Below are 24,198 nucleotides of genomic sequence, written 5' to 3'. Positions count from 1 at the left end.
CTTGGGGACCAGGGTAGGATCCTGGTAGATATTGGTCCTGTCATGCCCCAGTAAGCATTTTCTGCCCTGACCTGAGAGCCTTAAAGCTAAAGAGGTTGCATTTCTAGCCTTGCCTCACACCCTGGCACTTGTCTCCTCAGAACTTAGGTTTGTTTTATTGGAGCTACATGTAGGAAAGCTGAACAAAGGGATACTGCTCCTTCATTTAATATTTGTCTTCTCTGGAGGCTCACACTGGAATCTTGAGAGGTAAAGGAGTAATGATGAGGAGGAGTGGTGAGAGAAAAGAAAAACTCATCCCCACACTGCCAAAGGGTGAACTTCTGTCCACTCACCTCTTCAGTGAAGGAAGAGAGATATGTTTTCTTATCTTTCCTTTGGGGCCAACTCTGATTGCTATAACTAGACAGATTTCAGTTTGATTTTCTTCTCCTTTCCATTTGCATTGTGATGTATACAATTTTGTTAGTTTTGCTTACTTCGGTTTGTGTCTGTGCATGTTTCCCCATACTTTTCTATATTGTTCTTTTTTAAACTAAGTTTATTTATTTAATTTAGATTATTTTTCCATGGTTACATGATTCATGTTCTTTCTCTCTCCTCCTTCCACCGTCTCCTATATATATAGCCAACGAGCAATTCCACTGGGTTTTACATGTGTCATTGATTAAGACCTATTTCCATATTGTTAATATTTGCATTAGGGTGATCATTTAGAATCTATATCCCCAATCATATGCCCATCGAACCATGTGATAAAGGTAATGTTTTTCTTCTGTGTTTCTGCTCCCACAGTTCTTTCTCTGGGTGTGGGTAGTGTTCTTTCTCTTAAGTCCCTCCAGATTGTCCTGGATCATTGCATTGCTGCTAGTAGAGAAGTTCATTACATTCGATTGTACCACAGTATATCAGTCTCTGTATACAATGTTCTCCTGGTTCTGCTCCTTTCACTCTGCATTAGTTCCTGGAGGTCATTCCAGTTCACATGGAATTCCTCCAGTTAGTTATTCCTTTGAGCACAATAGTATCCTGTCACCAGCAGATACCACAATTTGTTCAGCCATTCCCCAATTGAAGGGCATCCCCTCATTTTCCAATTTTTTGCCAGCACAAAGAGTGCAGCTATAAATATTTCTGTATGAGTCTTTTTCCTTATTATCTCTTTAGGTTATAAACCCAGCAGTGGTATGGCTGGATCAAAGGGCAGACAGTCTTTTAAAGCCCTTTGGGCATAGTTCCAAATTGCCTTCCAGAGTGGTTGGATCAATTCACAGTTCCACCAGCAATGCATTAGTGTCCCAATTTTGCCACATCCCCTCCAACATTTGTTATTTTTCTTTGCTATCATAATAGCCAATCTGCTAGGTGTGAGGTGATACCTCAGAATTGTTTTGACATTGTCATTCAGTATATTAAGAGAAAGCTTTATGAAGGGAGGAAATGACAATAATCATATTTGTCATGGTTCTATCTTCTTGCTTAGGTAGCCTCTTCCTTCTGATGTCTCTGATCTTGAACTTCAGTTCCAATTTGTTATTTCTTCAATTTAGTAGTGGGAGGGATTGGTCCAAAGTCCATTGACTTTCTTTCTGGTGCTGTGAGAGAAATAGGAGCAAAGAGTAGTCTGCCTATGCTATGAGTGCATTGAAACTCCAGGAACTATAAGAGATCTTCATCTTGACCCTCCTTCTCATGTAGATTGTAGAATTTGTATGTGAATGAAAACACATGTAGGTACATATGTCATGAAAACTTGGCTCCTTTACAAACTAGGAATGTGATTATTTTTTTCCCCCTGAAGTGCCTTTTAAAAATCCAGATTAAAATATAGATCTAAACTTATCATTTCTCAAATTTTATCTCTTCAAGATAGTTACATTAATACATTCTCAGGGAGGATTTGAAATAAAGTGCTAGAGGTACAAAGAAGGTAAGATATCTCCTACTCTTGATGAGCTAACATTTTAATGAGGGAGACAATAGGCAAATAGCTTATATACAGACAAGCTATAGATAGGAGATATTGGCTGCCATTATTAATAGTTGGTTGCCTAATTCTTATTTTTTATAAAATCTAGTTTACAGTTTATATCATCTTAATAAAACTAACCTGTTATGAGGTCCAGTTAATGAATTTATTTTGCTCCCTAATGATTCTAACATAGATCCTTTATTTTTACATAAAGTTGTATAATATCCTTTCTATTTTTCCATTTCAGATTTTGTGTTGCAGCAATTTCTTATTCTTTGTGCAAATTTTCCTCCCAGTCACATGATGTTTTGTGTAACTGTTTACCTGCAGGCCTCATTAAAAAGGTAAATGTTTTTGTTCCTACTTTATTTAACATTGTTCTTTAGCTGCTCAACTCTAGTGTGTCTTTCCAACTGTAGGCAAAAGTCCTTTGTTGACTTTAGCTTTTTAAACTTAATGTGTGACATTCTATTACATTATTTAACAAGCTTTTCTCATCAAAGCTTTTCCAACTGTCTGCCGTGGCAGTGTGGTATATGTGAATGTTAAAAACTGTAGGGGGCAGCTGGGTTGCTCAGTGGATTGAGAGCCAGGCCTAGAGACAGGAGGTCCTAGGTTCAAATCTGGCCTCAGACACTTCCCAGTTGTGTGACCCTGGGCAAGTCACTTGACCCCCATTGCCTTGCCCTTACCACTCTTTCTGCTTTAGAGCCAATACACAGTATTGACTCCAAGATGGAAGGTAAGGGTTAAAAAAACAAACAAACTGTAAATGCCAAAACTGTAAAGGTTTTGGCCAAACTGGCAAAGATAATTTTTAGTGTTTTGACTTAAAATCCAAATAAATTTTAAAAAATAAAATCTAAATAAGATTCACATATTTTTCATCTCTAATTGTACATCAGTGATGGATAACGTTACCACTTTAAAGAAAACAGTGACATATATGAAACAAATATATTAATGGATGATCAGAAATAATAAGTAAATAATCAGAAAAAGATTCTTGCCTTTACAAAAAACAATGTAAGATTAAGAAGAGGAAAGGCAGAGCCATGGTGACAGGATAGAGGCAATACGTCTGGATTCTCCCAAGATCCCCTTTCAAACTTTAAAATAATGCCTTACACCATATTTGGAGCTGCAAAGTGTTACCCTGAAAATAAGGTTTCAAGAGTTTGAATTGCCAACACTGTAAAGATAATTTTTAGTGTCTTGATTTTACATTAAAAATAAAGTGGTCGCCATGGGAAATTTCTCAAATATTAAATATATCCAAGTCAGCTGGGTTTTTATGGAGATTTTAATTAATACAAATGAAGGAATTAAGAAAAAGGAGAGAGAATAAGAGAAATATAGTATGAAGGGCCTGGGCCAACATGGCCTAAGCCTGAGCCTTAAGAGAGAGACTAAGTCAGTCTTTAATCACTCACCACAAGATACTTCCAAGCAAAACTGTAGTGTTCAGAGATAGCCTCCAGTTTGGCTCAGGAAGCTGAACTAAGTTCAGAGGCCTTCTGACCTCCTTTTAAAGAGAATTTTCTCCTATGTCACCTCCCCTAAGTTTTCATATTTACCAATCACAGTAGATGTTTTCACAGGACTGACCATTCTTAATTCACATCTTCTTTAGTTCTCAACTTCTCTGGGTAGACTAAAACTTCACACTTCTTTTGTTAAGGTTGTCCCTTGAAAGTCGCCTGACCTTTTAGTGATTAATTTGATCTTCACGGGTATTTAGCACCTTTATGTATTAGATCTAAAAATAGATCTAGCTTAAGGGCTTTTAGCCTGACTTTAAGTATGAGTTAAGTACTTTTTCATTGTTCAGTAAGGAGTTTACAACTTTATCTTCCCCTAAAGTATGCTTAAGTATGGGTGGAGTAATGTTAGAGTTCCCACCTTCCTGACCAAAGTCCTTTCATTGTTTTAAAATGGGTAATAGTCCTAACCTTAACCTTCTAAGGTAGAGTCTGAGAAATTTTAAGATTCACAAGTCTGAGAATTTTTAAGATTCACAAAAGCCAACAAAAGATTAGGGTAAAGTATGTTTCTAGCCTAAGAAAACATAAGAGGTCAGCAGGAGAAATGTTATCACTGAGGTAGAGGCCTGTTTAGAGCCCACACATGCAGCAACAGCAACAGCATCCCAAAGATGGCAAGAAGGTTGAACAACTTTCCAGAAGAGATTGCAGGAAAATCTTTGCTGGTATTGGGTACAGCTGGCACATACTGACAGCTCTACTGCCCATACATGGTTCTGAGTCATCATTCCACTAGGGCTGAAAGGAATGCTAAAAGTCAGTCACAAAGGAACGAGGAAGACTTACAGACTCCCAGAACTAGCTTTGAAAACAGCATGAAAAATCCTGAAACATAATGATATTGCCTTCCCATTCCTGGGTGAGCAGAACCCAACTTTAAAGTTCAAAGTCAAGAAATAGGCTGGAAAAATGAGCAAACAACAAAGTTTTCATACAAAGCTACTCTCTGGACAGAGAAGACAAAGACAAACTCATAAGATAACAAGGTGAAAAACTAAAAACAGAGCCTCAAAGAAAAATGCTTACTGGACCTAGGCTCAACAATAACTCCCAGAAGAGTTAAAGAAAGAGATAAGAGTCATAGAGGAAATATTAGGAAGAGAAATGAGAGTGATGCAAGAAAATTATGAAAAGAGAATTAGCAACTTAGTAAAAGAGACACAAAAAATACTGAATAAAACAACACCTTAAAAAAAACCAGAATTGGCTATGAGGGAAAGGAGGTATAAAAGTTTGCTGAAGAAAAGAACTTAAAAAGCAGAAAGGGGTGGGGGGTGGGGCAGCTAGGTAGCTCAGTGGATTGAGAGCCAGGCCTAGATAGACAGGAGGCCCTAGGTTCAATTCTGACCTCATACCCTTCCTAGCTGTGTGATCCTGGGAAGGTCATTTAACCCCATTGCCTAGCCCTTACTACTCTTCTGCCTCGGAACTAATAGATAGTATTGAGTCTAAAATGGAAGGTAAGGGCTAAAAAAAAAAAGGCAAAATAGGTGGCATAGAAAAAGAGGTACAAAATCGAACTGAAGAAAATAATTTTTAAAAAAATTAGAATTGTGGAAATGGAAGCTAATGATTCTATGAGATATCAAGAAACAATAAAACAAATCAAAAGAATGAAAAAATATAAGAAAATGTGAAATACCTCATGAGAAAAACAACTGACTAGGAAAATAGATCAAGGAGAGATAATTTAAGAATTATTGAAATAGATGAAAATCATAATTAATAGGAAAGTATAGACATCTGTAAAGATTAAAATTTAGGGGAAACTGAGGCAGGTAGAAATTAGTTTCTCTCTGCAAAGAGTATTATATTTTTTAGAGGTTTATTAAGGATTAAGGATTAAAGAAAATACAGGATAAGGAAAACGTGCCTAGGCCAGAGGCCTAGACAAGACCTCACCTACATTATGGAAAGAGCCACATCTACTCCAAAACGGAAGTCCAAGACCCTCAAAAGCCTTTGCAATCAGCTTAAGTACCTTCTCGATCTCGCCCACCTCAGAATTCCATGAGATTACAAAGCATTTTGGGGAAGTGGAGCAAGGACTTGTGGGGATTGAAGTCCAGAGTTCAAATCTCAATTTTACACATCATATTTCAAGAAATTATCAAGGAAAACTGCTCTGATTCTTCTTAGATCCAGAGGGTAAAGTAGAAATAGAAAGAATCCACTGTTCACCTCCTAAAAGTGATCCAAAAATGAAAACTCCCAGACATAGCCAAATTCCAAAGCCTCCAGATCAAAGATAAAATATTGTAAGCAGACTGAAGGAAACAATACAAATATGGTGGAGCTATACTTGGAATCACACAAGATTTAATGTTTTCCATGTTAAAGGAGTAGAGGGCTTATAATATAATATTCTGGAAGGCAAAGGAGCTAGGATTACAATCAAGAATCACTTACTCAGCCAAACTAAATATAATCTTTCAGGGGAAAATGAAACAGAGGACCTTATTCTCAAAAGGCTCATAATCTAATAGGAAGAAACAGTGTACATTGGATAGTGGTAGCCAGGGAACATGTTTTGATCTGGGAAGTTAGAAGAATAGTGAAAAGAGCCATAGGGTCATCAAATTATCTTATAATTCAGTTTCTGGATTCTAAAATTTGTTTATTGAAGTAAATTGCATTTTTAATAGGTACAATTTGTTGTGCTTCGAATGTACTTGGAATCTCGAACAACTTGTCAAGAAGATTTGGTGGATCTCCCTTGGAGGAATTTGTCCTCTCCTTCTGTGGATTGGAAGAAAGCTGCCCTATGTTTGTGGAAGCAAAAAAAATTCCAAGAACTTTTAAAAGAGAGAGAATGTCAAGTAAGCGTTTCAATTGTGCTTTTTGTTCACTCAGACTATATGTTAAGTCACATGTATTTCATATTAGGATTCTCAAGATTTCTAAAAGCAAGGCTATATTAACATTGGAGAGCCATATTAGAAATGTATCACATGTGTACCTCTGAGTTCCTGACACTAACAATGTCATTAATAAATTGATTAAAAACATAATCTGATGAAATCTATAAAATGAATGTTAGTCCCATCGCCCAATTGTAGTAATTTGGAAGAGGTTTGCTTGTATCTTTGGGGGGGGGGGTTAATCATTGTATTTTAATTCACCCATGCAAATTGGCATGTGCCAAGACGCTTAAAGGAAATGAAACAGTTGACCTACTTAACAGACGTCAATAAAGTCTACCTTTTAAAAGGCTTGCAATCAAAAGGTTGTTGTAGGCAAAGTCTGAGGATATATGTTGCAGACATGTGCTTGCTTTTCCCTTCCTATTAATGTGAGGAATAGCAAGAGGTATATGAGTTTGGATTGATCTTGGTAGATATTGATAAATATGGTAGAGAAAGTGAAAAATGTTGTATCTGGGTGAAAGTTGTTTTTTATAATTTGTTTCCAAGGCTTTTATAACTCGTCCTTTTCTTAGATTTAAATAGCTCTTATTGTTCATATTCTGAGTTCCAAGTAAATTAGAGAATAAATGACAGAATCTAAAAGTCTTATTCATAAAGTGTTAAGCGCTTCAGCATTTAGGACACAGAAACAAAAACAGGAGAGAGAAGTGAAGGGAAGGAGAAAAAGAGAGAGAGATGGAGAATGTGACAGAGGGAGGGTGATAGAAGCAGAAGAGGAAGGACGGAGGGAGAAAGTGAGGAAAGGAGAATGTGACAGAGAGAGAAAGGGAGGAAGGGCACAGAATCTGGAGGTGGAGTTTTTTTGTGTGAAAACAACTGGTTCAGAGAGTACATGGAGGGGAGTGAAGTATAAGAAAGGTAGGGAGGGGCCAACTTATACAAGACTTTCAAAACCAAACAAGATTTTATATTTGTTCCTGAATGTATTAGGGAGCCATTGTAGTTTATTGAATTGTTAGGCAGAGTAAATGGTATGACATGGTCCAACTTGATCTCTGGAAAATCATTTTGTAATTTGAGTAGAGATTTGGCAGCAATAGGGAAAGACTTGAAACAAGAACACCATATAACAGGGTTACTGCAGTAGGGTCCGTACATGAAATGATGAGGGCCTCCATTAGAGTAGTGGCAGGGTCAGAGGAGAGTATATGAAAGATGTCTCAAAGGTACAATTGCAGAACTTGGCAACAGATCAGATATGATTGGGATAAGAGAGAATGAGTAATTGAAGATGCCAGTTTGGTTGAGGGCCTAGTAACTGGAAGGATGGTGGTGCCCTTGACAATAGTAGAAATGTTTGGTAGAAGTGATGATGTGGGGGAAAGATAACACGTAATGGACATATTGAGTTTAAGATACCTAGTTTGCAATGACCAACTGGCCTTTGAAAATGTGAGCCTAAAGTCGAGACAAATTAGGGCTAGATAAATAGATTTGAGAATCATCTGCATAGAGATGATCATTGAATCTATGGGAGCTGATGAGAACACCTGGAGGAATAATATAGAACCATGATGGTGAACCTACATGACAGAAAAGGCACAAAGAGACCTTTCTGTGGGCATGTACCCCTCACCCACCAGAATTTATTCCTAGAAAGGCAGAGGGACTCTGGTCAAGCTGCTCCCTTCCCCCTCTCCACCAGCCTGAGGACATTTTTTCACTTGACCCACCCCTATGAGCCCAGTAGCCCAAAGGGAGCACTTTCTCCTTCCACTGCCTGGGATAAGGTGGTCAGGTCACAGGTGGCAGAGCTGGAGGGGAGCAAAATGCTCAGGCCACTCCTCTCCCTCATCCTAACCCTGAGGACACCCACCCCTCTGCCCAGCAGCCCAATGGGAGCACTTTCTTCCTTCACTGTCTGGGGTAAGGCAGCAGGTAAGGGGAGGGGCATGGCACATAGTCTCTAAAAGGTTCACCATCAACTGATTTAGAGAAATAGAACTTGAGAGGCATTTTGGTTGTCCCTCCAAGGCTATGTTCTGGGTAAAAATATAGTAGAGGAGATTGACAAAAAAACTAATTAGACAGATAGGAGGAGAACCAGGAGAGCAGGGTATTGAAAAACTAAAGAGGATATCAAAGAGAAGTGATTCTTGACATCAAAGATGAACCATGAGTGTTGAAAAAAGGCTTTTAAGTTGGGCAAGTAAGAGATCATTAGTAATTTTGGAGAGAATAGTTTCAGTGAAGTGATGAGGTCAGGAGCCAGAATGCAGAGAGTTAAGAAGAAAGTGAAGAGAAAGAAAGTAGAGGTGTTTTTTCAAGGAGTTTATGCATGAAAATAGGGAGAGAGAAAAGTTGGTAGCAAAGATGTATATGGAACAAGTGAAGGTTTTTAAAGATGGGGAAACAGGGGTATGTTTGTAAAGCAGCCAGTAAATAGGGAGATATTGAAAATTATTAATAAGGAAATAGGAATTTTAGAGAGGGCAAACTACTTTTAGGGACACTTCATTGTTCTCACCTTTTAAATTAAACTTTTTTTTTACTCAGCTAACTTACAAAGATTGGCTGCTGTTTGAGATGGAAGTTAAACCTGACAATGATATTCTTTCAGATGCAGAAAGGTAAATTATCATGTTGTTGTCCAGTTGTTTCTGTCATGTCCTATTCTTTGAGATGGCATTTGGGGTTTTCCTGGCCAAGATACTAGAGTGGTTTGCCATTTCCTTCTCTAGGTTATTTTGCAGATGAGGAACTAAGGCAAACAAGATGAAGTGACTTCCCTAGGGTCACACAGCTAGTGTCTCAAGCCAGATTTGAACTCAGGAAGATGAGTCTTCCTGACTCCAGGCTTGGTATTCTATCCACTGCACCACCTAGCTGCCCAAATATAACCATAGTTCTAGGGACAGAGGGTTAAAGGCTATGATATAAAATTTCATTCACAAGTTTTTGACTTGTATTAAGGTCAGATTCCTCTTAGACATCCAAATTGTGGCAGATTCTTTGATAATTCCCTAAATTAAATGCTTTAATTCTCATTTTTGTTTTCATCAAAAGGAATTATCTAATATTGAGAAAAGAGATAGTAGAAATAAATACTTTATCTTTAAAAAATCATGGTCAAGAAACTTTTTAAAAAGTAGTCAAGGTACAAGATTATATACTGTATTGCACTTCAGTTCTCCCTAGTAGATCCACTGGTAGAAATAGTTCAAAATATATCTATGGATAGATGAACAATTTCTTGTGGATTGTATAAGTGATTTAGCTGTTGTGTCCATCAGGATCCTGGCTGAACTATTTCTCTTTTTTTATATTTCTCAGGATCAAAGCTTATTCTCATTTTCTAGTATGTAATTATTTAAGCTACAAAAAGAAACCAATTTTTCTATTTTGATGTTGCAGACAGTATTTTCATCAGTGGGCTTTGTATCAGCAATACCTTCCAGAATCTTCTGTGGCTGGAGGCTGTGATGGAGATTTGGAAAAAGCATGCGCAATTCTTATTGAGACAGCAGTGGATTTCTGCCTGAGGTACTTTAATAATTTGAGAGGAAGCACTAAAAAGAAGGTTTTTAATCTTTTTTTTATGTCATGGACCCATTTTAGAGTATCTGGTGAAACTTTTGAACTTCTCAGAATAATGTTTTTAAATTCATAAATAGAATACTTAGTATTATAAGTTAAATTAATTATAATTATCTTAAAATAAAGATGGAATTATTTTTCCTATCTGAGATCACAATCCCCCCTGAAATCTTATCATTACCTCTCTAGGGGGTCTGTGGGTCTCAAAGACCCACTTAAGAATCCCTATTCTAAAGGAGTATTTTTATTTTGCTTTTAATTGTAGCAGTGCTAAAACTGAAGTTATGTCCTAGGCAACTTACTGAGCCTTGACAAGCTTAAGTTGCTGATATAGGAATAAAAAATTCTGAGATCATTTAGTCTAGCATCCTCATTTCTACAGATGTAGAAACCTGGGTACAAAAAAACCAACTTTATGAGTATAAAATGGGGGAGAGCAGGAAGCATGTTTACATAATAGTTATTCTGAAAACTATTTGTGGGATTTTAGTGGACTGCAGCATTTAGCAATGTGATGTCGTGTGGCAGCTAAAAAAGCTGATGTGATCTTGAACTGTATTAAGAGGGGGAAAAGCTCTAGGAATAAGGAAGTAGCTATCCTCCTGTACTCTTGTCTCATCAGGCTTCAGCTGGAGCTTGTGCTCTATTCTTGGAACCATAGTTTAAGAAGAACATTGAGGGCTTTAACTCCAAGTCATGTAGGGAATGAGCCTGTATAACTTGGAGAAAAGAAGAGCCAGCGGGACATAATAGCTATCTTCAAGTATTTGAAGAACTGTCATGTGGAGCTGGTATTAGATCTATTTTGTTTGACTCCTTTGGACAGAACCAGGAATAAGGGGTCAGAGTTGCAAAGAGACCGATGTCAGGAAAAACTTTCCCACATTTGGAACAACCCAAAAGTGAAATGGGCTGCTTCAACAGGTGATGGGTTTCCTTGCTTTAGTGGTCTTTCAGAAAAGATTATGTGACTACATGGGATATGCGATAAGTGTCCTATTTGGGGTAAGAGTTGAACTAGATGACTGCTTGGACCTCTTTCAACTCTCAGGTTCTATGATCCTGTGAAATTGAGAACCTGATCATTATAAACATGCCCTAAACCAAACAGATAGGGAGTGGCAGAGCTGGGATTTGAACCCACTTCCACTGACTCCAGATTCTTCTCTCTTACTATAGTACCACCTGGCCTCCAGGATAATACTTGTCCTGCCTATTTCAGGAGTCTTGTAAGGACCTTGACAACTCTATGACACTGTCTAAATAGTTGTTTCTGCTGTTTCTTATACAGTCATGCTCTTTCCCTTTAAAAACTCCTCATCTCCACATTTTTCCTACCCCTAGTAACCTGAGAGGCAGTGGCTTAACTGATAGGGACAAGGAAGATAGCCGATTATTGCTGCATAATCTGTCTTCCTGATCTCTCTTATGGCTGTGATGAATATTGTATTCTGTATCCCTTCTCTGCTTCCAGAAAAAGGAAATGAAGAAGGTGGTACCTTTTGCTACCTGGTAGGTGGACTAGTCTCATTCATTTTTAAAATCTATGTAATTAGCCTTAAGTCAACAAGTTGTCAACCATTTATTAAGCACATAGAATGTGCCAGGCACTATATAAACACTGAGGATAAAAGAAAGACTAAAAATGCTCCTTGATCACACTGTATAATAGAAGAGACAACTTGCAAATAAAAATAACTTCATACAAAGAAGACACAGATAGGACAGATTGGAGGTCATCTCAGAGGCTGGGCACTCAAATGAAAGAGGACTGGGAAAGGCTTCCTATAGAAAATGGGAATTTAGCTGAGCCAGGTGTAACAGTTAAAAGAGTGGTTGGCATAAACTGACCACAAAAATATGGTTTCAAATCAAAAATATAGTGGTCGCCATGGGAAAATTCCCAAATATTAAATATACCCAAGTCAGCTGGGTTTTATAGAGATTTTAATTAATACAAATTAAAGAATTAATGAAAGGGAGAGAGAGAAAGAGGAAATAATGAGAAAAGGGCTAGGCCAGCCTAGGCCAAAGCCTTAAGAGAGAGATCAGTCAGTCTTTAATCCACTCACCACAAGACTTGTCCCAAGAAAGATCCTAGTGTTCAGAGAGACCCACCAGTTCAGCTCCTGAAGCTCAACTAAGTTCAGCCATTGAGCCCTTCCATCAACTTTGACAAGCTGCCTCTCTCAGAAAGTTCGTCCTCACAGAGAGTTCCTTTCTCTCAGCTTCTGACCTCCTTTTAAAGAGAATTTTCTCCTATGTCACCTCCCCTAAGTTCTCACATCTACCAATCACAGTAGACGTTTTCCAAAGCACAGACCATTCTTAATTCACACCTGAGTAGACTAAACTTTTGAGTAATTCACACCTGCGTAGACTAAAACCTCACACCTCTTTTGTTAAGCTTGTCCCTTGCTAGTTTGCAAGTTGCCTGACCTTCATAGGTACTTAGCACCTTCCTAAAAATCGACTTAGCTTAAGGCTTTTGCTTCACTATAAGTATGAGTTAAGTACTTTTCATTGTTCAATAAAGAGTTTACAACTTTATCTTCCCCTAAAGTATGCTTAAGTATGGGTGGAGTAGAGTTCTCACATTCCTGATCTAAGTCCCTTCATTGTTTAAAATGGGGAATGGTCTTAATCAACTGTTCTGAAGTAGGGTCTGAGAATTTTTAACATTCACAAGTCTGAGAAATTTTAAGATTCACACAGGGAAACTATGAGGCAGAGATATAAGAAGCAACAGAGTTTCAGACATGGAGGACACATAGCCAGGGAAAATTCCCCCAGATAGGAGGGAGAGTATCTTGCTTGAGAAGCAGTGAGGAGGCCAGGGTCTATGGACAATATGTAGAGAGAAGTTAGGAGTCAGAAGGCTAAAAAATAGGAAGGGACTGGTTTAAAAAGGCATTACAATCCAAACAAATGTTTCTTTTTGATCCTGGAGCCTTTAAGGAGACACTCAAGTTTACTGAAAAGGAAGATGAAGTGGTTCTTCTTCCTATGCTTTAGGAAGACCAGTAGAGGATAAACTAGAGTAAGGAGATACTTGTGACAAGCAGATCAACAATAGGCTACTGCAGTAGTTACTGAATGTGAGGAGTAAGGGCCTGCACCAGGTAGTGGCAGTGTCAGAAGAAAGAAGAGATTTTACAAAGATAGAACTTGGCAACAAATGGAGCTGAGAGAGAATGAAGAGTTGAGTATGACATTTTATGTTGTGAACCTGGGGGCCAAGAGTATGGTGGGACCCTTGACAGGAATAAGAAAGGGTAAGGAAGAGGGAAGAATTTGAGGGCAAAGGTATTAAGTTTACTTTTAGAAATGTTGAGTTTAAGTTTAAGTTTATACCAAGTTCCAGATTTCTAATAGACATTTTGAAGTTTGGAGACTAGGCAAGGAGATTTCTGGCAGTGGAGCCAAGATGGAGGAGTAACCAGAATAGCAGCACCATTTCACCACAAAAATCCTCTCCAACCAAAAATAAAATAATAGCCACAAAACGAATAAAGGAGTGAAAGAAAAAACAAGATACAGAATGAAACAACCCTCAAAAAAAGAAAAACCCAAAAGGTAGGCAGAAACCATCTGGGGAACTGAGATAAGAGGGATGCAGAAGTAGTAGGAGGCATAGCAGCAAATGACGAGCAAGCCAAGAGCAAACCACCCCCCACCCCCCAACTCCCACATCTGCTCTCACAGGTTCTGAGCTTAAGCCCTGCCTAGTAAGCAGACCCTTAGATCCTGTAGGGGCAAGTAGTAGTCTAAGCCAACTCATGCCCCTTGAAATTTCAAACTTGTGGAGAAGTCTAGTGTTCCAGTCCAGGGCAATCAGGGCTGAAGGGGGCCAATGATCTGTGTGGACCCAGAGTAAAGCCAGAAATCTCCATCTGGGTTTGAAACAAGGACATAATCCACAGTTTGGGGTGAGGACAAAGTTCTCAAGGGGAACATCCCCAGGATCTTTTTGCCCAAAACTAAGGGTGAAGCTCCAGGACAAGGAAATCTAGGGTGTGCCTGATTGAAAAATACATTGAGACAAAAAAACTTGAGCCTAAGCCTGAGGCTAGAATTTGATCAGCACTTGACCTGGTCAAGTTCAGACTGAGATCAAAAGCTTACACTCAAGCCTGAGGAAAGTCTTTAAGCTAGCTAAGTCTCACTGGTCAACTGAATCAGCAAGGGGAGGGGACTATCAGAGCTTACAGCCCTCAGGCCATCTAGTAACAACCCAGAAAATAAGCCGAAAATAGCATCCAGGAAGGATTGAAGATTAAGAGAATACCCCAACTTCACAGAAAACAGATCCTACCCATAATCAGATAGGAAAAATGAGCAAACAACCAAAAAAGGACCTAACTCTAAAGCGTTTTTATGTCAACAAAAAGCAAGGTGCAGATACAAAAGAGGACAACAAAAGAAAAGGAAACATAGGCAGAGTGCAAAGGAAAAATATGGAATGGATACATTATCTGGAAGAAATTTTAAAAAGACTTCAAAAGCCAGAGCAGTAGAGGAAAAGTGGAGAAAAGAAATGAAAGTAATACAAGAAGAAATGGGCCAATTAAAAAAGGTGAACCAAAAACTGACAGAGGAAAACCAGGCCTTAAAAATCAGAATTGACCATCTAGAAAATTTTAATGGGAAATCAAGAAACAATAAAGCAGAATCAAAGGAATGAAAGAACATGAAACATCTTATTAAAAGGACAACTAATCTAGAAAATAGATCTAGGAGAGACAACCTGAGAATAATTGGACTATGTATTAGAGAGTTGGTTTGGGTATAATGGAGAAAAAGTTGTTGATAAAACGCCCAGAAGGTAGAAGGGTGAGATGGATTCTCCCTCTCCCCCCCCCCCTTCAGTCTTCTTCAAATATGTCTCTCCACTAACCCTGCCTTTACTCCCTTCTACTAATTGATTTAATGGGTGAACCTCTTCCCTTGGGGAAAGAGAGAAATCAGCTCTCTCCCTCTGCCAATATGACAAGAAGTCAACTTAGGCTAACTGACAACTTTATTCTAACAAATTGTGATTAGGGGTAAGATAAGCAAGATGTCTGCAGGTTGGGTTTTATAGGAAAGAGGGTAAAGGAAGTCCCCGCCTGTCTAAAATATCTTTTTCCTTCCCTCCAAAGTTGAGAGATTCAAGCTTGCCAGCTTGATCTCTAAGAGGTTCAGGGTTTTGTGACCCCTGGTCTATCATAGCAGTGCCAATGTCCAGATGCAGGGTGTCATAGGAGATCTTCTTATGCTGTTTTTATTCTTTTCAGGTTCTGCCATAATTCTTGGTATCTTTGGGGGGAATGGTGATTAGATTCAATGAGAGATTTTGTATGGCTCAGGAGAGAAATCTCTGATCAGCCTGTCATCCTTACGAGAGAGAGAGAGAGAGAGAGAGAGAGAGAGAGAGAGAGAGGAGAGAGAGAGAGAGAGAGAGGAGAGAGAGAGAGAGAGAGAGAGAGAGAGAGAGAGAGAGAGAGAGAGAGAGAGAGAGAGAGAGAGAGAGAGAGAGAGAGAGAGAGAGAGAGAGAGAGAGAGAGAGAGAGAGAGAGAGAGAGAGAGAGAGAGAGAGAGAGAGAGAGATCAGCTACCTCCCACCTGGAATCTCTCTTCCCTCAAGATTCCAAGCCTCCTCAATCATCCCCCACTGTGGATGGAAATCCTTGCAATTTCTTCCAGGCTCTGTCATTAAAAGTCTCTGGATCATTCCTCGATCACAACTCTCTGAAAGTCATGATGATGAAAAAACCTTGGATGTCTATATTACAAGAAATTATTAAAGATAACTGCTCAGAGAACCTTGAACAAGAAAATAAAATTGAAATTGAAAGAATTCACAGATGCCTCCAGAAAGAAATCCTCAGCTGACAACTTCTAGAATGTAATAGTTAAATTCAAGAGCCACCAAGCCAAGGAGACTAGAGGCCAGGAGAGGTTAGGGCTAGATAAATAGATCTGAGAATCATCAGCATATAGGTAACTGAATCTATAGAAACTGATGAGATCACCAAATGACATAGCATAAAGAAGAATAAAAGAGGGCTCAGTCTAGCCTTTGGAGGCACTCAGTTAGTAGACAAGATCTTTTTTTTTTTAAACCCTTACCTTCCCTCTTGGAGTCAAAACTGTGTATTGGCTCCAAGGCAGAAGAGTGGTAAGGGCTAGGCAATGGGGGTCAAGTGACTTGCCCAGGGTCACACAGCTGGGAAGTGTCTGAGGCCAGATTTGAACCTAGGACCTCCCATCTCTAGGCCTGACTCTCATTCCATTGAGCAACCCAGCTGCCCCCAGTAGACAAGATTTTGATGAAGATCCAACAAAAGGGACTGAGAAAGAATCATTCAGACAGGAAAGAAGAGAATCAGGAAAGAGCAATGCCATGAAAACCTGGAGAGAAGAGAGGATTAGGGAGAGCCTCAGTGACAGAGGCTGCAGAGAAGCCAACAAAGATAAAGAACTGAGGAAAATGGAATCATTGGTAATTTTGGAGAGAGCAGTTTCAGGGAAATGGTGAACTTGGAAGCCAGACTGCATACAGAGAGTAGGGTTTTTGAGGATGGAGAAGAAATAGGCATATTGTAGGAAGCTTAAAAGGAGCCCGTAAATACAGGTTGACTGAAGAGAATTAAAGAAGTTAGGTTGAGAAAAATCCTCTAGAGAAAGCAGAATAGAATGGGATCCCCTGTGCAGGTAAGAAGTTTGGCTTTGGCAAGAAGGATAACCTTTTCATATGAGATGGAGTGAAGAAGGAGATAGTAGTGGATGGCATGTGAGTAATATGAGATGGGGAGGAAGGGGAAGGAGAGTCCTCAAATAATGGCCTAAGTTTTTTTAGTAGAAAATGAGGCAGGGTTCTCAGCTGAGAGGATGGAGGGACATGATTTGGAAAGGATTGGTATAGATTAGAGAAGTGTAAAAGAGTGCCCTTTTTGCAAAGAAGACCCCATTGAGGTAACATAATCTAAATTTGTGGTACACCAGTCAGCATGATTTCATGGTTTTCTCCAGTTTTCTTTGGTAGCATATGTGTAGGAATGAAGGCAGCAGGAGTAATGCAAGGCTGAGGGCTGGCAGAACAAGAACTTCAGTAGGATAAAGGGATGAGAGACTTGAGTACAGTGTGGAATTCAACTGGTTCACTAAGGAGTCAAGATGGGGAAAGGAGAGGGTAGCCAGTGCAGGGTTGAGGCCCTAGGGAAGAATTGAAGGGTGGAGGTCTAGAGGTCATGGTACTGAAGAATAGGGTTATGGAATGCCAGGCAGAGGGGGAGAGCTGGAATTGAAACAAATTTTGATCAGATAAAGGAATTTCAGAGTTCATGAACATGAAAGTGGAACATTTGTGAATGATGGCATGATCCAAGATAGAAATGTTTCTGTGTAGCCAAGATGAAGTGGAGAAGTGGATCATGGGAAATAAGTTGAAGAATTCAAAAGTTTATTTGAAGAAATATCAATTTGTATACTTGGGGCAACTATGTGGCATAGTGGATAAAGCACCAGACTTGGAGAAAAGGAGATCCTAGGTTCAAATCCTATGTGGGTTCAGCCACCTAGCTATGTGACCATGGGCAAGTCTTAATGCCAGTCACCTAGCCCTGATGGCTCTACTGCCTTGAAATTGATACTTAGTATTGATTCTAAGACAGAAGATAAGGGTTTTTTTTTCCCTAGGATTGTGTGTGTGCGTGTGTGCTGAAGTCTCCTAGTATAAGAGCACGAGCTAGGGATGATAGAGACTGTCAGGCACTGGACTCATTGAGGAAGGAAGGGAATGTCTTGGAAGTCAGCAGAATCTTGAATGGGCAATAGATATGGACTGAGTGATCCCCAAAGGAGATGTTCCTGAGTGACGATGGTAGAAAGGGAACCATGGAAGTGGCAATGGTGCCAAAGTGGCATGCAGAGCACTCTCTGTGGACATACCATGCCCCTCCTCCACCCCAGCTCATTCCTAGAAAGACATAGGGACTTGGGCAGATCGGCTCCCTTCTCCCTCTCCCCACCTTCTCCCCCCCCTCCACCCAGCAGCCCAATGGCAGCACTTCCACTCTCCTCTGGGGGCATTCCTGGCACTCAGTAGGGGAGCAGGGCACACCAAGTGTTCTCTGGGGGCATTCAGTCTGAGGGGTGGGGTGGGGCAGGGCCCAGCGCTCGGTCTCTAAAGGGTTTGCCATCTCTGGTGTAGGATCAAAAATTACAAAAGCTATTGTGTAGCTCTTAAGGCTCAGAATGTTAGGAGAGAGTTAGGTTGGTTTTAGGTTCCATTGGACACATAGGTCTTTAGTAGGAAATATCAAACAAGGCAGTAGAGCAACAGTCTTTGCTAATTGTTTTTCTTGCCTGTTACTGGGGAAACTTTATCTTAAGCATCATATAAACAGTATGCACTAGTTGGCTACTTTTTGCAAATGAATTGGGAGCTAAGAAGAAACTATGTCTAGTCAAGGGCTAACAGAAATAGAACCTGTTAGAAAAAAATAAATTCTGAATGTTTGATATCAGTTTATAATAGTACATAGATTCCTTCCAGTATTGAACAATGAGATGGGCTTGAAGGATGAACTAACCTTCCCTCCTTTAGTGGACAGTACACCAGGTAGTCAGTGTACCACTGGACCAGATGGTTAGATACCAGAGCCAACACAGTGGATGTGATTTTCTTAATTGTTAAGCAATTATGATTTTTTTTATCTGTTTTAATTTCAGGCCCAATAGTTGTCATCACTTGGACAGTTCAGAATTGCCCCTTTGTGGCAATACAGTGAATCGTGATGTTCTGTCCAGATTACAGGTGGGTTTGTGGACCAGGACACATGCACGCACATTTTTTACCTTGCCTTTATTGCCAGGGAGATCCCAGATCAGCTGTCCATTACTGTGTTTTATTTACCCTAAAAATACACAAAGATGCCCCAAGCTTTGTGCATTCTTAAGAAAGTCCAGTAGAAATAGACTCATTAAAATGACTGACAGACTTTTCAGACTCAGAAATTCTATAAAAAGTAGCAGCTCACAAAAATAACAGTAGGTTTTAATTTTAGAAAGTGAATTAGTATTCATTGAAGAAGTCTTCATTTGGATTTTGCTCTTGAAAGAAAAATAAGCAAATCTTTTATCTTGCTAAGATAAGGCATCTAATAATTTTTAATCCCAAAGCAGGTCTTTTAAAATAATTTTAATTTGTACTTCTCAAAGCTATTAAGATTACTGAAGTAAGAGGTACTTAGAAATGGGCCAAACTTCTTTCTAATTTTTAAAATCAACCTTTCCATGTGATTTTCACTCATTTAAAAAACATTTCCACACTGACCTTCATCCACACTACTGCTAAAGAGCTTTTGAATAATTCTTATTTGCAGAGGAATCAGTTAAATTTCACTGTTTTTCATTCATGGACTTTGGATTTGCACCCTTAAGAATTCTTGAATCAAGAGACAGAAAAATGAGCTTTTGATTTACATTTTTTACTTCATTAGTGTATAGGTTTTAAGCTTCTTATGGAATGCAAAAAAAAAGACAAAGTGATGATCATGGAAGGGGTTTTGAACAATGAACAAAACTCTTAAAAATAAAGTAATCCTACCAAAAAAACTGAGATATCTGCCTCTACTCTCAGAGTAGCTGTTTAGTAAGAATAAATACCTTAAAACAGAGGTATTGTACTGCTGACATTTAAAATCTAAACGAGGTAGCGTATTCCAGTGGGATTGTGGTTTTATAGAAAACTATGTTAAAATGTTGCAGCTTTCTTCTTTGTCCTTGAGCATTAAAGAAAGAGTAAATGAGGAAGAAAAAGAAAAGATGTGTTTAAAAATTGGCATAATTATTAAATTTTTCCTATTTTTAATGGGCATTCAGAAAGAAATTGATTGTCAATTTGCCACCCTCTATTTTTTAACCCTTTCCTTTTGTCTTAGTATCAACTCTAAGACAAAAGAGCAGCAAGAGCTAGACAATTGGGGTTAAATGACTTGCCCAGGGTCACATAGCTAGGAAATGTATGTAGTCAGATTTTAACCCAGGTCCTCCCAACTCCAGGTCTGGCACATTCCACTGTGCTAACTAGTGGTCTTATCCCTACTTGGTTGTAATTGTGTTTAACTGAGGTGTGATTTTAAGGTCTTTCTTTAGAAGGTTACTTTAGAAAAATATCATATTTATATGCAAATAATGAAATAACCTTAACAGCAGTGATCTGAGGCCACATTAATATTCTAACAATACTGTTCAGTACAATTTTGGAATTTTCATTTTGGGAATTGCTTTCAGAGCTAGTTTTCGAAACAAATTATTCTCATTACTGCTTATTCATAATCATACAATTCTTAGCAAATTATTCTAAGACAACTCTAGAATAATTCCCTACATTGTGATGTTAGCAACAAATCCCAGAGTGTAGTTAGGAAAGCCAACATTTATTTCTTTTAAAAAACTGATTCGGAAACAATTTATTTAGGGTAAATATAAACAGAGGCTTTATAAGGGGAATGTTAGATCACCTAATAGAGTGCTTTCTCTCTTTCAGGAAATGGTGCTGGAACTGGAGCTGGAAAGGTGGAGGAGCTCAAACACTGGCTCATCAGATGATGAGGGACATTTCTTGTTCAGAATTTTTAAAAAAAGGTTACAGACTTTGGGCAATGGTTCAACTGTTGGGGAAAGACTCTTAAGGCATCAGGAGCTGCTTGTGTACAAAAGGTAAAATCCAGATATAAGCTGTTAACTGATTTCTGAAAGAAAATTTAGGCCAGAAAGAATTGTGATAGTAATTTGTTGCAGTTTGTATTATACTGAATTGCTTTCTTCATGACTTTATAAAGTGTACTTGCTCTTTCCCTTTAATGACAGCCTCACCATTTGATTGTTTAAACTCTTTGAAAGATTTTTATTAGTTTTTTTTAAACCCTTACCTTCCATCTTGGAATCAATACTGTGTATTGGTTCCAAGGCAGAAGAGTGGTAAGGGTTGGCAGTGGGGGTTAAGTGACTTGCCCAGGGTCACACAGCTAGGAAGTTTCTGAGGACCTCCCATCTCTAGGCCTGGCTCTCAATCCACTGGGCTACCCAGCTGCCCCCTTGAGAGTTTTTTAAAGGGACAAAAGTTTTGAAAAGTATATGAATGTTCAATTAGCAAATTTCATTTATATTCTAGAATGTGCATAACTGGGATTTTGAGAATTATACTCTATAAATTGTCATTAGCTAGTGATGAAGAAAAAACTATGTCTATGGTGGCTTTTTAAAAAATGAAATCAAATCCATACCCTGGTATAGATATGTGAGAATTTTATAATTTGCTGTCTAGGAACCAGACTAAAGAGAGGAATATTGGGCAGTCTAATTACATTAGTATGTGACATTGAGATAGATATTTAATATATTCATATCTTATGAAATTGGAATAATCAAAATCTACCTTTCAGAAATGCAAAGATGCACGAAAGAATTAATAGTGCCATGTCATGGACAGTCAGTGGACTTAGAATCTTTAGCCTTCAGTTTTAACCTTGGATCTGCCAGTAATTTAGCTGAATTACATTGAGCAGTCACTCATAAGATTTTCAGGGGTCAGAGTCCTTAGAGAGCACCTAGCTCAGAGGTTAAGTGACTTGCTCGAGACCCTCCAGAAGAAAGTAGTAAAGAGGGGATTGACTGTAGCCTAAGTCTTCTGATTTCATATGCAGTGTTGTTGTCACTGTACCAATTAGTGGGTCATGGGAGGATTATGGAAATGAACCTAATTCTTCCTAGCACTAAAATTTGTTTCACCAGGAAGCATTGTAGATCTTTGAGGGGAAAAACAAATGTTATTTTTATTTTGTAGCTTTACCATTGATTACCTTTTAAATCTTTCTTTCAAGTATTCTCCTGGGTCTTCCTCCTTCAGTTCTCATCAGTACCCACCGGGAAGGATGGCAAAGGTCTTTGCATTGCAAAGATTTCTTTCACTTTGTCAACAAAGAATTGGTATGTAGGACATTCTTGAATTCAAAATAGAGTTTTACTGCTCTGAAAGTTTTGTGAAGGCTGTGAGTGGTAGCCAGGGAGCACCGACATTTAAATTCTTAGTCATTTGGAATCTGACACCTGTTACTTTTTATGACTCCTCCAAGTAGAATAGCTGGTGGCTGCTGGCTTTGCTGGTGATCAAATGAGTTTAGATAACTTAGTCTGCCTTGACCTTTGACGAACCCTGAACATTCTCCAGAGCCAGTGCTGTTGTGTTTGATCTACTTTATGTCTACATGGCACACAAGGATGAGCAGCAATCCCAGGACAGGCAATTCATTTCTGACAATGTGGTCTCTTGACCGTGGAATTGTTTCTTTGCATGCTTATGGAGAAATGCATTGTTTGTCCTTTGTCCCTTTAGGTTGGGGAGAGCCTCACATTTCACTGTCCTTTTCTTGTCAAAGCTGAGACTAATGATATGATGCCTATGGCCTCGGCTTCCTGCTGCCCAGAGACCCCAAAGAGGATCACCACTGAATGTGCTGCTACCTGTGATTTTACACTGTCTCCCTCTGGATTTGGACTGAGACTATAGCTCCAAGATAGTCAGAAGGAGAGCCTGACTTGCATTCTATAATCTCCTTGTGATCCAGATCTTTGTGTTGACTATTAATGTTGCTAAGTCCACATGGTGGTGTATGGATGCCATTTGTCTGGATTTAAATAGCAGTTAATGGGATAGATCCTCTGGTTCAACAAAGGGATAAAAATATTTCACGGAGAAGGCTTGTACTTATTTATGTACAAAGTAAATTGATTGAAGTCTAAGGGATGATTTAGCACTTTGCCTCTTGAAATTATGATCATTTATTTATCAGAAATTTATTGTATTCCTGCCTTGCAGATTAGTGTACAGCCCTTACAAATTTTGTATTCTTTTATGACAGACTTTAAATATTCTAAGAAGAATTCAAAATGCTACATGACTTTCTCCTTTCTGTGTCTCCTCTCCCATCTGCGTTCTTTTACCTCTCAGTTGTGAGTTATTTATGGATGAATTGGTATTTTATTGTGTTGCAGAAAAACATCTCTCCTAGAGAATGTGCCCTGGCCCATGACATCACCATCCACTTCTTCAGGGTAATCTCTCTTTTCCCCAGAGTGCTCCCTTTCAAACCAGTTTGTATTAAGCGCCTACACTGTGCAATTCATTGGGCTAGGTGGTAGGAAAATAGGGATGGAAAACAGTGTAACCTGATCCTCAAAGGATTTACATTTCAGTAGGTGATAGAGACTTGTACCCAAATAACAAACAAGTTAGAATTTGTTGGAATGGCATGAGACACTCAGGACAAGATGACAGCTAGGTGGAAAGTATAGGAAAGGCTTCATGAATGAACTGGTGCCTGAGCCAAGTGAAGGACGGCTTCTGGTAGGCAGAGATGTAAGGAAAGTCTGTTCTAACCACATCAAGTACCTACTTTATACCAAACACTGCACTGGGTGGTGAGGCTACAAATATGATTCCAGTACAAGCTAGAGGATAAATCCTGCCCTCCAGAAAGTTACAGGGATGCAAGGTGGTATGTGCAGGCCAATACACAGATGTGGGAGAGGGCAAAATAAGATGGAGACCGTGAACAAGCCAGTTGGCTGGAGCATATGTTGTGTGTAGGGGAAAGGAGTGAAATAAAAATTGTCCTTCCTTCTCTCTCCCCCTTAGAAAGGATTCTTCTGTTACAACGAGTCACGGGCATGGAGATAGGCCCACCTCTCTGCCAAGTGGAATGATTTCCAAATCGAAGCTTCTTAATTAAGGAAGGTAGTATCAGGATGTAGCTTACCATCTTGTGTATATGAAAAGGAAGAAGTATGAAATGGTCTAAAGTCAACACACGAGGAAGCTGCTTTTCAGGTGTACACTAGATTCTTTAGGGAAGAAAAACTCTGCTCCTTTAGGTCAAGGCAAGCTCTTTATTCTTGGTAGCTAATAAAGAACTATAAAACAATTAGCAATATGTAAAAGTAATATCTCCTTTTCAGGGTCTCCTGAGTGCCTGTCTAAATTGCAGAGAGCCATCCAAGGAGGTTAACTTGATTCTGACTGCTTGTCAAACCCAATGTCCAATAATCCTGTCCTCTGCGGTGGTAAGAGAATATCTTTTGAGCAAATTTTCTAGCTTGAAAAGAAAGGAAAATTCATTAGCCCCCTTGTACATGTGCACACACACATACTTGCCTAAACCAAAAGTATATC

General features: G+C 39.0%; 1 protein-coding gene across 2 annotated transcripts in view; it reads left to right on the top strand.

The window, feature by feature from the left end:
• Positions 1–24,198, top strand: part of FANCA (FA complementation group A) — a 94,909-nt gene that overhangs the window by 60,840 nt on the left and 9,871 nt on the right. The window contains exons 27-35 of one of the 2 annotated variants that reach the window (XM_016427916.2): positions 2,220–2,316; positions 6,162–6,335; positions 8,940–9,013; positions 9,798–9,926; positions 18,696–18,780; positions 20,515–20,687; positions 21,851–21,956; positions 23,022–23,081; positions 23,985–24,089. In XM_016427916.2, the coding sequence (XP_016283402.1) occupies positions 2,220–2,316; positions 6,162–6,335; positions 8,940–9,013; positions 9,798–9,926; positions 18,696–18,780; positions 20,515–20,687; positions 21,851–21,956; positions 23,022–23,081; positions 23,985–24,089 (1,003 nt within the window). The other variant, XM_016427918.2, reaches the window with a different exon arrangement.

The sequence above is a fragment of the Monodelphis domestica genome, chromosome 1 (genome assembly GCF_027887165.1).
Source record: "Monodelphis domestica isolate mMonDom1 chromosome 1, mMonDom1.pri, whole genome shotgun sequence".
Taxonomy (NCBI): Eukaryota; Metazoa; Chordata; class Mammalia; order Didelphimorphia; family Didelphidae; genus Monodelphis; species Monodelphis domestica.
Note: the sequence above shows the minus strand (reverse complement) of the source record. Positions and strands in the feature narration are given on the sequence as shown.